This window comes from Centropristis striata, chromosome 18 (genome assembly GCF_030273125.1).
Source record: "Centropristis striata isolate RG_2023a ecotype Rhode Island chromosome 18, C.striata_1.0, whole genome shotgun sequence".
Taxonomy (NCBI): Eukaryota; Metazoa; Chordata; class Actinopteri; order Perciformes; family Serranidae; genus Centropristis; species Centropristis striata.
Genome location: NC_081534.1, coordinates 13,142,098 through 13,157,580, shown reverse-complemented (window position 1 = coordinate 13,157,580; position 15,483 = coordinate 13,142,098). Strand labels below are relative to the sequence as shown.

At 40.4% G+C, this 15,483-nt stretch overlaps 1 protein-coding gene across 1 annotated transcript in view; it reads right to left on the bottom strand.

Annotated features, from left to right (window-relative positions):
* The window catches only part of nbas (NBAS subunit of NRZ tethering complex), a 216,237-nt gene that overhangs the window by 42,723 nt on the left and 158,031 nt on the right, over positions 1-15,483 (bottom strand). Inside the window, exons 48-49 of the mRNA XM_059355813.1 lie at positions 13,652-13,741; positions 11,309-11,492 (exon numbers count right to left, since the gene is read on the bottom strand). Of these exons, the coding sequence (XP_059211796.1) occupies positions 11,309-11,492; positions 13,652-13,741 (274 nt within the window). The remainder of the gene's footprint in view (positions 1-11,308; positions 11,493-13,651; positions 13,742-15,483) is intronic.

Sequence of the window (15,483 nt, the reverse complement as noted above, 5' to 3'; positions counted from 1 at the left end):
TTTTGTTGCAAATATGGTTCCCCACATTAAAATGAAAAAAGAAAAAAAAAAACACTTTGAGAAGGGTCTGAGAATCACATCTCTCTCTCCCTGACTGAGAAATTCTGGATCAGGCCTTTGCTGACCAATGAAAGAGCAGTCTCATCTGCAGAATACAGAGCAAATGAAATGACGTATTATTGTAGGCCAACCTGTAAATAACATTACCATGGGGTCTATTGAGAATTCGCCTATGGGATTTGTGTATTGGATTTTGGATCATGGTCGAAAAAAAGCTCTGTAACAAACACACGTTATACTATAGTGAACTACACCACGGTCGCATGTCTTTAACGTCACTACCGTTATGCTTCAGGCGGTCTCCGACAAGCTAACTAGTGGTTTTGACAAGCTAGCAAAACCGTTCCATGCATCCTACAATCTACAAGATTTTGCAAAAGCACTGAAAAACACGATTGAAGGCTGTGAGGCAGACTAGTGAGAGAGTTCCCGCCGGTGTCCAGCGTGATGACGTTTAATGTCCCCGACAACCACTGTTGTCTCATTTAGCCACTTGTTAGCAACCACCTTTTTAATGACACTTAAAAACTTTACTAACCTTGAGGAACTAATTCCTGTGGCACCCTATACAGCGGTGGTGTCAGTGTTTGGTTTAATTTTCCATGCGTGAAAACATCGGAGAGATTCAGCCATACATATCTGAGCCTACAGACTCAGGCGAAGATAAGCTAAGGGCAGTTAGCATTTTTTAGCTTGTTAGCTTGTAATTGGCAGTGGCTGACACAAGTCCATTTTGTTTTAGAGGTTTCAGGCTTCTTTCCTAACATTTATGATTAGGACAGTGATTGTTCAATGTTGCACCTAAAGTAGCTTTCCTAGTGCATTTTAATCTCTTTTTGTTTGTTTCTCAGTTTTTCTCTTGCGACAAACTTTGCACCGATATAAATAAAGTATATTCAAACAATTTGGGGGAAATAAACACTAGAAACTAGGGACTTAAACTATATTGAAGGTGGAGTTAATTCATATGGCATATGGCAGACGTTCACAGGCGTGGACATATATGGCCTAACATTGTAATGTGTTCACACAGATGATGATGAATGCATGGACACTCTTTTAAACTCCCACATTTCAAATGTTCACAGTTCTTTGGGCTTGTAATTCCTCATGTAAAACACAACAATAATGTGTGTATGTGGACTGTTTACCAATGCACATGGTGTGTGTCTCTGTGTGCATGCGTGCATACGCTCCACCCCTATTACATCGTGTCCAGGAATGGTGGAATTCTGTAATTTTCTGCTTAATTGGTGCATACAAAATGAGGAACAACATTCTGTTTGTATACAGAATTGGAAACAAAAGTGGAGTGAGAAACTAGGAGACTGACAAGGAAAACAACAGTTAGCAAAGAGCTGATTGAGACTGGATGATTATAAATATGATTCACAAGGACAGCGATGAAGGTTGATAAGAAAAGAATAAACTTGAATTACCGCCTTGCACTTGCATGCCTCCGCCAATCAGTCAAGTCACAGTTAATATGTAGCAAAGACTTTAAAGGAATTTAATTAAATATACTGTTGTATAACTATAAAGTGTATTTTTCTGGCAAAATGGGGATACTTCACTAATCACTTAAATCCGGCAGTTTCAAGGTGGACAACCATGATTAAGGTCACCAATTCAGTATCCAACCAACTGTCTCCTATTCGAGCTATGTTGGGTTTTGCAGACGATCCAGCAAAGTTGACATTTGAGCTTTTGGATATTCTTTTTTTTTTTCATTCATCACTACATCATTTAATTAGATAATTGTGTTAAATGTTGTCATAATTAGTGTATGAATTCTTGACTTATGGCCCAAAGGGCGTTACCTCAACCTTTGACTTGAGGATGATCCAATTAAATTTTGGTGGTCAAAGTGGACGTTTAGCCCGATTTTGATTAAGTCCCTCATGTTGTTCCTAGGATTTTGCACACACAAGAACCTTGACCTCTGACCAAAGTTTAACCAGTTTATTCATAGTCCAAGGGTACATCTGTGCCAATTTTGAAGAAAGTCCCTCAGTGCGTTCCTGGGACTTTACACTCACACAAAGCTTGACCTTTGTCCACTAAAATCCCATCAGTTAATCCTCGATTTCAAGTGAATGTTGTGTGCCAAATTTGAAGAAAGTCCCTCAAGGAGTTTCTGAGATATCATGTTAACGAGAATGGGAAGGACAGACGACAGCCACAAAAACACAATGCCTCAGGCAAAGGCTGTCACTGGCATGGAGGCATAAAACTTTAATAATGTATGAACCACTGGAAGAATTAAGAATTATGTGAAAAACAATTTTTGCAACGCACATATGTCAGAGAACGTAGCTCTGACATGCATAACAAAGTCCTCTATCTCACAAAACTTTTCTTGAAATCTAATCTGTCTAAAGCGGAGACTGTATCAGAAATAAGAATCCAAAATTGGCAAGAAAAAAGCCCATCCTTCCGAGAATAAATGGGATGTGTTTATCAAACTCAAAATCTCAGCCTTGATCAAATCAAGCCCTCAACTTTCAGGGAATTGTAAGAGACAAAAAAAAGTGATATTTCAAAGGTTAAAACGAAAATAAATGAAAACGTGCTTCAGGAAAGGTCAAGTAATGGCTGGGTCGGGGGGTTAACGTGTGGGATCTGGAGGCTGTGTAGCTGCAGACGGAAAGCTGACAGAGTGCAACTGCACAGCCTGCTCGTCTCTATTCATCCATATTAGCAAGACGGCACCCTCCAAGGCCAAACAGCCCAGCACCAAACAGGGTGTCACAGCAAATGATCCATGACATTGACAGGGGCGGAAAGGGGGCTTGTAGCATGAATCAGCTATCACTGTTGATGATCTTAGATGATGACTTTTCATGCATACAGGCATGCAGGGTGATTTCCCTTGCAACCTTCCCCAGTGCCCTGCAACATTGAGAGTGCACACAGGTGTGAAAACCTTGATGCAACGGCTGGGTTCCCCTTCCCCCTCCCTTCACTGTGTGTGTGTGTGTAGTTATAGGAGTGTGTTATAACCCTGATGTGATCATTAATGCTAGTACTACCATGGGATTCAGCATAGCAATTATTACCTTCGCAGTAAAACACCAAGGATGAAGCAGAGCGGGTGCTACATTAACAAGCATGCATACACACATGCGATCGAAGTGGTAGTCGCCACATTTTTATAGTATGAAATGCCATAAACAAATAACCCTAAGTATATTATTATTAGTAACATAAAGGCCAAATGCACATTATACACACACAGACAAAACAGACCCTCCAATTTTGACAGGGGTGACATTTGGACGCCCTGCTGTTATGACTAATCATTCAAAATGAAGGCACAAAATCTATCCCTGGCTTCACCTCTCACAACCTCCCTCCCTTTTCACACGAATCATCCCCCCTACCTCCTCCCCACTACCTAAATGTCAGCATTTCAATTGGGCTCATTAATACCTCCCTTTTTAGGCGTCTGTATGTGTGTCTGCGCCTGAGTAGTGTGTTGGGATGCTGCAGGAGGGAGGAAGGATGATGTATCGGAATGGTAAGTGGCCTCTTGCTCTCTTTTTCTGTTTCAATATCATCTCCGAATCCTTCTCTCTCTCTCTTTACGTCTCTTATCCATCATTATTTCCCTCCTCTCTCTAATTCTTTTTCTCTGTTTCCTCTGATCCATCATCGCTGGGTGTGTGTGAGGCAGCGGCTGTGAATCATGCAGTGGCCTTTCCACTGACACGGCCCGGCCTGACCCAGCCTGGACACCAGTGGGCTAAACAGCATCCATCACAATAGCATTTGTCTGGTCCTATCACAAGGCTGGCGTTCTGGAATGCCTGTGTCTGTTCGTACATGGATGAGGATGCGTAGACAGAAAATATGCAGGCAGCAGATGCAGACAGGCAGAATTGAGGAGGAGGCTTGGACAGCCAATGTGAAAAGAATACAAGACTTTTCAGATCCAAACAGACTGTGAGGATCTGAGGATTTCTTGACATACTGTCAAAGAGGTGTGCGCGCAAGGCAATGAGGCAAGGATGGAGGATTACACAGTAAGTGAATCAGATCTGTAGGAATACACAATGCAGCCTTGAAACACAGGCAAGCGGGTTATCAGGAGACTGGCAAACAAAAAGAGAGATAGAGAACCAATAACCTTTGGGCTAAATCAACTGTGATTATCAGAGACACTGGGCTATGAATTCAAACTCAGTGAGGACATCACAATTCCTAGTAATCCTACAAGTTATATATGTGAGATATTGGAAGTTAGTTGATTAAAACTATGAAACATGTGCCTTGTTATTCACTGGCAACCTGTCCAGGGTCCAGCTGGGATTAGCTGCACACTAAGATATATATATGGATGGATGGATAGATGGATAGATGGATGGATGGATGGACAGACAGACGGATGCATGGATGGACAGATGGATGGATGGATGGATGGATTTGGTCAGTATCAATGCTCTTATATAGTTGTCTATAGCAGCAGTATGCAGCTTTTAAAATAAAAAAATAAAAAATAAAAAAACACTGTATACTAAAAGCCCAGCACACAAAAAAGCAACTACTTGGTCACATTTAGTAGCTCGAGTCAGAGATTCCCCTCAGAACTTAGACCAAAAAAATACCTTATAGGAGGGTGAATATCAGACTTTGACTTGTCTGGTGGCCAGACACCATGACTCCATATGAATGCTAATGTTGTTTTGTAAAAAAGAAAAAAAAGAAAAAAAAAGTCTGTTTACCTATAAGTTTGCCATATCAACTTAAAGAATTATAATATGTCAGTGTTGCATTTACAGCTTATTTCAGCTTGTCCCTGATGGCGGAAAAATCTGTTATTGCAGGGTTACATAAGGTGGTTTAAATTAGTCCCTGGTGATACTGATGCACAGGCATTAGTTCAGGCAGCTAGCCCTGTTGTCAGAGATCTGAGAGCCTGCTGGCAGCTTATCAGACAAAAGTGAATAGCAACAAACAGGGACAGACATTTTTAGTGTATTATTTACATACAGTACACACTGCACCAAGCTGTGACCTCTCAGACACATTTATAACAGCAACTCAAAGCTTACAGATTATAAGCAAATTCACTTTGACTGAAAGAAATAGTTTGACATTTTGGAAATAATCTCTTTCACTTTTTTGCCGGGAGTTAGATGAGAACGTCATTATCACTCCTGTGTCTGTGTGGTAAATATAAAGCTTTAGCGGAGCAGATAAGCTTAGCTCAGCACAGGAAACAAAGGGCAACAGCAAACCTGCCTCTGTTCTACATGGATAAAATCCACCTACCAGCAGATTTTGAAGATGTTATAATTTGTTTGTTGAACCTTTTGTTTATTTGTTAATTTAATACATTATCATCAAACTGGGTGGAGGAAGCGCTAAATTGTTCAATTTGACTCATTTAGCTGTTTATTCAACTCAGTGAATCCGCTACTTGCTGCATTTGGTTTACATGGAAGTTTTGAACACTCGCAATGGTTTGCAATGGCAACAGAGAGCAAACTCAATTACATATTTTTGTAGGCCAACCCTAAAGTAGCATCACCATGGGGTCTATTGAGAATTAGCCTGTGGGATTTTTACATTAGATTTTGGATCATTGCAGAAAATAAACTCTGTGGCAAACACATGTTTCTGATGCTTACATGTTTTGTTCAGCAGGATAATCTTCACAAATGAACACCACTTTTATTATGTTTGAAGCGTTAATACAGCCGACAAAAGTAAAGAGCTAACGTTATGCTATCACCAACTACACCACAGCCACATGACTTGACGTGACTAACGTCTTGCTTGAGGCAGGCTCCGACAAGCTAATACGTAGCTTAATACATTATTTGTTATCCTAATCTACAATCTACAGTTTGCAAGAGCACAAAAAAACACGACTAGAGGCTGTTAGGGAGAGAGTTCCTGTCCGTGTCCGGCGTGATGATGCTATATGTCCCTGAGAACCACTGTAGTCTCATTTAGCCACTTGTTAGCAACCGCCTTTTAGAGGACACTTAAAAACTCCAATATTCACAAGTGGGAGTATTTACTACCTTTTTTTGCGGTGTAAAACACACCACAAACATCTCACATCTCTTCAACTTGTGTTAACCACAGACCTTATTTCAGGCATCTTACCACCAACCCATTTAAAATCCTCATTGAGTTTGAGAGGAGAGACCCCAGGGCGCTAAAATGCTAACTCACACATAAAAATGGCCGCCACTCTGATCATCCTGCTGTGTTGATTTAAATGGGAATGTCTGTTCTGCCATCAATCTTCAATGACAGCAAATACGCTTATTCACCAAAATGTCCATTATTCCTAAATACATATGAGCAGAGACACAAAAGTGATCTATGAGAGGAATTTTAAAAAATCAGTTATATCTAATTCCGTATGGCGGATTAAAAAAAATAAAAAATCTGTTCTTTTTTTGGCTTGAAGTGTTTCTTCAGTTGACCCCATTTGCTGCTGTTCATTTCGTCTGACAAGCTGCCAACTGCCTGGAAGGTCTCCAACCAAAGCAGTCGCAGCCTTAGCTAATATTAATAAATCCATATCAGTAAGTACTCTGAGTCAGATTACCTTTTGTTAACAAAACAAATGCTGTTGGTCTGATTTTCTTTGTGCCAGAAGGTCAGCGGTCAAGCTCAAGTCATTATGAAAAGACAGATTAATTCAGACACAGCAGCAATGGTTCAATGTCAATTAAAAAAAAACACTTAAAGTTAGTGTTTGTATCAATGACTGTATCCAACTGTCAATCCTGCAAAACTTTAGTTAGTATTTATCTTCTGTATTTTTTAGAACCCATAACTCCTTGCTTTATCTTTCTCATCCCTTGTTGTGCTTTAAGTAATATCCACATGCCTACATCAATCTTTTCCCTGAAAACGAATATAATGCAAGTCTGGCATAATGTCTGTAATTCATCAATGCCAATTAACCAAGCTGATTTGTAGCGTATTAAACAAGACAAATGACAGCAATTTTGATCTTGAATAATTATTTGATCCACTTTAAACTTTTAAAAAAGACAACCTGTAATTTCATCCCCTCTAATCTGCTTTTTAATTAATTTATTATTCATTCTCATTCTTAGAAGTATTAGTGAAAAAAAGACTTTTGAAATGTTAGTTTCCTTTCTTTTAATTTGCCATAAAAATAAATAATGAAAATGTAATATAAATGACTGCCAGGGTCCCTGGGGGAATTGGTGAAATACATTCGTTTTCTTTCCTCTTTTGATTCATTAAGGCCATTTTAGTATTGGTGATATTGAGGAAGGAGAGCCAGAAAGAGAGGTGGAGTATATACTTTATATACTTTGCACATCAGAGACATGTATGGAGAGACAAAGACAGACAGAGAGAGGGAGAGATTCATTTCTAAGATCAAAGCTGCATTTTCTTCAACCTTGTTCTTCAGTTACATCTCCTGAATTAAGACATTCAGACATTCATTATGTCTGTGCATGTGTGTGTTTGCACATACATGGACACTTCTTTACATTTGAGAATACACCTGTAAGTATATTGTGTGTGTGTGTGTGTGTGTGTGTGTGGGTGCATAAAGCTATTTTGCAGCAGCCTTTGATCGCAGACGACAGTGCTAATCAGACGCCTTTGTCAGAACAGCAAACAGACAGCGGCGGAAAAGGAAAGATGAGAGAAGCTTAAACATACTACTGGTATCAGTTTCACTCACAAACTGTGGCTTGACAGCATGGTTGTCATGGAAATCGCAGCAGGCAGTCTGGTTTGTGTGGTGAATGAGTGTGCGTGCATACGTGTGTGCAGCACGGGAGGGCTGAGACGGATAATACAGCGGTGTGTGTGTGTGTGAGTGTGTGTGTGTGTGTGTCCTTTGGGTAGTCAGTGGGACGCAGTTAGAAGAGAATCGTGCTGATTAGCTGAGGGGCCGGGGGGACAAAAGGGGAACAATACCAACTTATCCCCTCTGTCGTCTCTGTCAGAGTCTGACTTCACCAATTCTCTCTCCTCTCTCTTTCTGCTTCCAAGCCGACGTGATGAGGTCAGACTGGGGCACCGACCCGTCTGGGGCATGGCCTCGGGGCACCAACACTGGTGCCAGCGCTGCTTACGGGTGGTATCAGCCTAGCCAACATGATTACTGTGCCGTCGCTCTCAGCCGGGCCACAGCCAGCGGAGACAATTAAGTGTCGCTCCAATTAGGTGACAAAAATGCAAAAATAAGAGCGCGTTTGTGTGTGTTACTTTGCGGCTTTGTGTTTGTTTCAGCACACGAAGAATCTTCCCAGCAAACAAAACATTTTAATAATAAAAATTAAACTGATATTTGGCTAGAAAAAAACCCTGCTCACACATTTAAAGACTTTTCGGTTGCCTTAGGGAAAAACGAGAGAGTGGCACTTCATCCGAAACGAGTCTCGCTGTAAGAGCAAGAGACTCATTTCAGATGAAGTTGATTCATCTTTAACAAGATTAATTAACTGATCCCTTGGATGTACACTCCCTTAAGAGAGAGCCTGTGCGTGTATGTGTGTGTGTGTGTGTGGGTGTTTCGTAAGAGCCTGCCAAATGTCGGGAGTGCACCCAATTAGTTAAAGAGTCCGGGCCCACACACCTGTCTACCTGCGCTGACAATGGCCCACGGCTGCTCGCATACATTTACACATTAATTGACCAGCTCGAGCCATTAATTAGTCGCTCTGGAAACTTAATGACTAGCCGCTCAATGGTAGATAACACCAGGGAGGGGGCAGAAAAAAGCCACACATGCAAAAATACGCATGTGCGAACGCTGTTACATAGATACAAAAGTTACTTACATATAGATACCATACATATTGATTATTAAACACATCTGCAAATAAAGAGAGGATTTAAGGACGCCTTTCAAGCGTTTATGTGTTGGCATGCGTCGGTTTTACATTAACATAGACAAACAAACACATTAATCTCCATTAGTGAGACTTACAGATCCTGGATCAGGGCATTTACACTTGTGAATAACCTCCTAAAGCACAGCACCATTACAGTAGAATCTCATTAAATACAGCTACAAACTTGAGAGAAACACATTTACATAGTTTCTGATTTCTGCTGGAATACAGAACACACACACATATATATTCAAATTAAAAAGCGCAACTGATATGTGGATCAGCTCAGCAGTTTTACCCTCCCTCGCAGCCTCCCTTATCTTATTTTGACCAATTAACAGTGTTTTCCAGCGATTAAGACCACTTTTATTATTTGAATGATATTTAAAAATTTTAATTGGATGATGCGTATTTATGTAATAACATATTTTGGCACAGGGGGATGTATTTTTTTTTTTAAATGTATGACATAATAGGGCTCAACAGTGAGGCTCCAGAAGTGAAAATTCATATTCTGAATCAGGATTTTGATTATTAGCCGTACTGTTTTAATCATCCAACCTTGTTTTAAGAAAAACAAGTTTTATTTGTGATACCATGAGAAGTAATACACTTGAGACGCTAGTTGCTATCTTGCAAGCAAAACATTCATAAACCGATTAGAGGAAATTATATGTTAATTTCTTCATTTAACATTGGTGTAGGTCCAAAGCTATTTGTATTTCTATTCTAAAAAAGTGTACCTGATATATGGTAATACAATTTTCTTAAAATATTTAGTCAAGTGAGCAACATAGCTTACAAAGTCTACGTTCTGGCTCCTTAACCTCCAAATTTTGCAAACTTCAAGTCTAGTTTGGAGTTTCCCTCGCCAGACTAGCTTTTGATTCCAAACCTCTTCAGACTCCAGCCTCTCATTTACACGTGGGTCCTCGCTGCATTCTGACCAAATTATTAATTACCATAATTAATAAAAGCTCACTATGACCTATGGTTACTGATGGTAGGCTAATTTAGTCTTACTAGGCTGTTTTACCTTTATTGTAAAGCTCAAAATAAGATTTGCAGCTCCATTCCGACATTTTTTCTCTTTATTTGGCCAACAATGGCTCTTTGGTTTGTAAAGGTTGCCAACCCGTTCTAGCGGAAGTGGCGTATGTAGTATCGAAATCTGAACACAAGTGGTCAGCTGAAGACGCATGATACAAACAGGTGTCATGTGACAATTTGTCTTATCTGTGCACTTTTGATCCAATCACCTAAGACGCATCTTAAAAGTCTAAAGTCTAAACAGAGTCAAGAAGTGTGCTAAAAATTACGGGATAGCAGTTCTTTCACTCTTAAAATATGTATACGCTGTCATACACGCTCCTTAGTCCAATCTTTTTTTTCTTCAAATGAAATGTTTTATGGTAACTATTGATCTTGTAGTTGGTTGCCATGGTCCAAGGCTTGAAACTCTTTATATAGGGATTTTTATTAGTCATCAATAGACTAAATGAGTCGGTCAAATAGTGGGCGATCACTGCTCAATATAAAGCAAGACATATGGAAATGACTACTTACTATTCATTTGTACATGGCGCTTTGTACAATCCTAATGTTTTTTATTTAGGGACAGTCTTTGACATTTTGCTTTTGTACACCTTATTATGTTCCCTCCGATAAAATATACTATTGATAAAAGAAATTGATTTTACTGATTCTATAAATACACTGTTTGCAAAGGTCTTGGACAACTGAAAGGCCTTTAGAAATGTTGAGTTCAGAGCAGCCATGAAAAGGCAAGAGTGAATCACATTCTGACACCTGATATTATTCTTTGATAAAGATTTAAAGAGAGAGCATCAGTCATTCATGGGTCAAATAAACCACAACCATGATCTTAGTGTTTGCATCAGCTTCAGCAGCAACAGCGATAAAAAAAACATTATCTTACTTATCCCTTCAGCAGTCAGTACACCACCCTTTTATAGCTCCAAGCCCATAATGAGAATGTGTAAGTCAACATTCCCATGTTTCAAGATGGGATGAGTGAGTCATTTATCCATCCTCTTAACATATTCACGACCCCATTTCTACCCTGTTCTCCTTCCACTTATCTCCTCCCTCCACCCATCAATTTCTAGTACCTTTTCAAAATTTATGGCCCAGCATTTCATGTTATGACCTTGGAGAAAAGAAAAGAAAAGAAAAATCCAGACATCTGTAGCCTCCTTCACATCAAGTACCAGTGTTATCTTTTTTAGAGTGCTTTGGGATTAAAATTGTTTCTCAAGTAATGTATACTCAACAACTCTCAAATTTGCAGTGCGTCAGTGAGGATCTCATGATTCATGACAGCGTCTGTGTGTGTGTGTGTGTGTGTGTGTGTGTGATTGCGTCTGTGCACGTTTTACCTCTCTGTCTTTGAGAACAGCCTGAGTCCTGTAGAGCAGCAACAGACGGACGTCGCTGTCTCGGAGGCTGAAGTTACTCTCCAGGATCTGCAGCACGTCAATCCGCGGCCGCACCGGGAGCGCCCCGTCACCGCAGAATGGATGCAACCAAGCCAGGAGGTCGTCTGAAGTCACGGCGCTGTCACTGCGAGAGGACGGCGAGAAGGACAGCAGTAAGACAAAGGTGAGATAAAGAGTGAAGCAGAGATAAAGAGACAGAGGTGAGATACAAAGTAGGAGAGGTTCTTCTAAAACAAACTGCAGTTATCTAGTGGTGAGAAGCTTTTAAGTTTGTTATTATAAAAGTATTTAAAGAACGTTTTAGAGGGGTATTTTGGCAGAATCTGAAACAAAAAATATTTTTAAAATGCTTTTGTTAGCATAGAATGAGCCTTTCATATCTACAAAGGAAGCAGGTCGTCTTCCACAAAGTCCGCCATGTCTGGCCTTCATGTTTTTATAGTAGCCCAGAATGGACAAACCAAACACTGGCTTTAGATCAGGCTTTTCACATTTTTATGAAGGCCAATGTAGGCTCTCCAACATGCTTGGAAAGGGAGGGGTGGAGGGAGTTGATTGTAACCACAGACTGTATATAAAAATGGATGATGCCTCTTCACTTTCTACCACTATACAAAAATAAAAAGCCAAATATTCCAGATACTGTCGCTGCCATCTTGCACTAAAGACATGTGTGGTGTGACCACTACCACTGCCAATTAATAGACAGCTTTTTTGATAACGGATTAAGTAATCAAGTAATAAAGTAAGCAAGAAAATGCTTTACTAATTTCAGCCTCTGAAATAAGTGGATGTGCTGCTTTTTTTTTTTGTATTATTAAACAAAGTATTTTTCCATTTCCATTTGGACTCAACAATAAATTTGAAAACTTCACATTTTTGGTATTTTTCTAACCGGATATAGAATCTTAGGGCAATTCACGCCTGAGCTGTAAGCTGAAACAGACTCTGGTGCTTTTTGTCAGATAGTCCGTTTGTTTTTTGCTGGTTTGAAGGCTCCAAGGAGCTTTGGTGCAGACCAAAGAACTGAACTCTGGTCCACTAAACAACAGGGGTCTCAGTTCGCTTCCAAGTGCACCAGAGTTCAGTTCACTGAAGGTGAGAATGCAGTCTGTACCAAAGGAGACAAGCGAACCAAAACACAGAGCATTTTGAGTTGAATTTTGGCAGAAATGGTAGGAGGCTTGAAAAATGTCTCATGGACGGACGTGGTCTAATGATGAAGTAAAGGCCATTATCAAAATATGGTCAGATGATCACAGAACACAGTTGCTTGTGGCTACAAACAACAACAACAAAGTCTTCAAATTATTTAGCGACAGAATGGAGGCTAATGGATTCAATCCCACAACAGATCAATGCCACATAAAAGTAAAAAAAAACCTCAGCCAACAATACATTGAAGTCTGCAACTCTTTTCCTCATATTCTGTCCAGTAGACGAAGGACAGTGTCAGCAGCGTGACATTTGTTTACAATGCTTGATAAAGCAGTGTCAAAGCAAAGCAAACCAAATGAAAAATGCAACAATGCTGCAACTTCACCACTGAATCGTACCAGACTGCACCAGATGAGTCCACCAGATTTTATATGTGAAAGCAACCTTAATATAAGCCGGCCACTGGGTGCCTATTTCAGAAGCCATTTTCATCCCCTACTGATATCTCAGCTATTTATTCTGCAAGAGCAATGCTGCTCCATCCTGGGCTTAGCATCGGCCAACATGATTGGGATTAATTTAGAGAAATACAAACAACCCAGAGCATTTATTTGCCCTATACCAGAATGGTAATGTGTGCAGCCAGACCTTTCTCCAGCGCTGACACAGCACTGTGGAGATAGGTCCGGCTATGGGAGGCTACCAATTTATTGACTAAAAAGAAATTCAGATCAGTATTGAGAATAATTGTTAGTTGCAGCCCAAATCCAGACAGCAAATACAAAGAGGCTTTGTGCATAACTACTCTAACAGGCAGCAAATGAGACATTTTGTCACAGATCCATTTGTTTTACTTTGATTTGTTTGGCCGACAGTCACAACAGTTGACCGGGGTAAAACAGGTGCTATGTCATTGTTGTCATCTCAAAAAAAAAAAAAAGCTGGTTGGCAGGTGCCTCTTGTTGATTCAAGTACCAAAGAGACATTTTACTGGCATTTGACACTCAGCAGGTGTTAATTTCAGAGTTGACAGACAATGAGAGAGGAAGATAATGATCTCTGAAGTATTTTTGATAGATATATACGACAAAAGTGTGTGTATGTGTGTAGATGTAGATAACCTACCCACTCTGGACGTTATTGTGCACAGCGGTCACCATGGCCTCCAGGACCCTGAGGGGTTGTGGGTAATTTGTCAGGGCGTCTGGGTCTCCACTGAAAAACAAACCACATCACCACAATCGTCTTACATAACACGCTAATTAGGATAACATTTTCAAATTACCACAATAGAGAAGGACAACAACTGAAGAAAAAAAAAGAAAAGAAAAAATCAAAGGCTTCTCTTCTCAGGGACAGTGTTAGTTAAAAACGTTACTGGCAGCGATTAAATGTTTGAAGCAAACGCAGCTTTGTAAAAATTAACCATCATGGAATTATTTAAAGTCCTGGAGACATGAAGCAACAGAAAAACATTTAAACCCGTCTCCATCGTTACAAGCTCTCTGAGCATGTTGGTGAAATTCACACGAATATAGGATAATTTAGTCATTTAGGCTTGATTAAAGAGGTTTGTCTTTTCAAATAAGGTGTACATAACATTAAATATAGCAGGTGAGCTTAAAAAGGTATTCTTTGTGCAGCGTCATTAGTGTATTTCCTGGTGCGGCTGTGGGTTCTGCTGCAGTGTGCGTGTATGTGTGTGTGTGTACTGTATGTCGCAAGAGGAGGGCTATTTTTCACAGAGACAGAAAGGGGGAAAAAAAGGCTGATTTCCCCCGACTCTACTCCGCTTTGCTGCTGGGCTCATGTGCACACACATACACACTCACACACACAGCAGCGCCAAGGCCCATGCATACACACACATATACAATGCACATGCATGCACGCGATATACAAATGATCTGGCAAAAAGGGGGAAAGACGACGCAGCGTTTTTCTTTATTGCATTTTACCACTTAGGTTTTCTCTTCAAAAGACACACAAACACAGAATAGTTATGACAGATACAAAAGATGGCCATTAGTGTGAGGCTCAGGTACGCCTGCTGCGCCAGACTGAAGGCTTCGGGAGAGCCAAAAACAAGACCGGCTCATTCATACCTGCCAAACACAATGCTCCGAGAAAGCCCTGCAACAACACACACGCACACACGCGCACACACAGAGAGTGATACTTGAATGCATAAAGGCATATTCAAATGCAAGAACAGAGTGACACGTTCAAAGGCAAGAATACCTCCAGAGAATTCATAAGGCTGTGTGTGCATCTTGCACCCAACACACAGAACACACACATGCATGCACGCACAACTCACTGTGTGTATGTGTGTGTGTGTGCGTGTGTGTGTGTGTGTGTGTGGTAGCACAGTGAGATCTGGAGGGGAACAGCTGTATCAGGCTGCATTAATTATAAGAAGATAATGAATCAGAGAAAGGGAGGAAAGCATGTGCGTGAAAGAAAGTGTGTGTGTGTGTGTGTGTGTGTGTATGTGTGTGTTCATTAGGGATAGTGCCCACATGTCTACTTAACTATGAATGAGTGTCTGTGCACTTGCACGAGTTTTTTCTGCTCTTCTCAGTCTGCGTGTGTGTGTGTGTTAATGCAGGTGCCATCTATCTGCACCATGCGCCATTGAGCAGCCATAAAGAAGCGGGAAATGAGGCAGGGATATAATCAAGGCGATTGGCGCTCATTTATCAAGCCAATCAGATGGCCCGATAATATCTGGCCCTGTCTGTAAAACCCTGCTCATTGGTTTGTCAGTTGGCACACTATAGATTTCTGAGGGCATAAAGGAGAAAGATTACAAATGATACTCATTTTTAAAAATTAAGAAAAAATAAGCTTTCCATTTAAGCCGATACAGCTTTGCTTTTATTTTGTAGTTCTCTAACGTCCTGCAATATCCAAGTATTTTCCATCGCCCCTAAACTCCAGCAGCTCTGCAGACA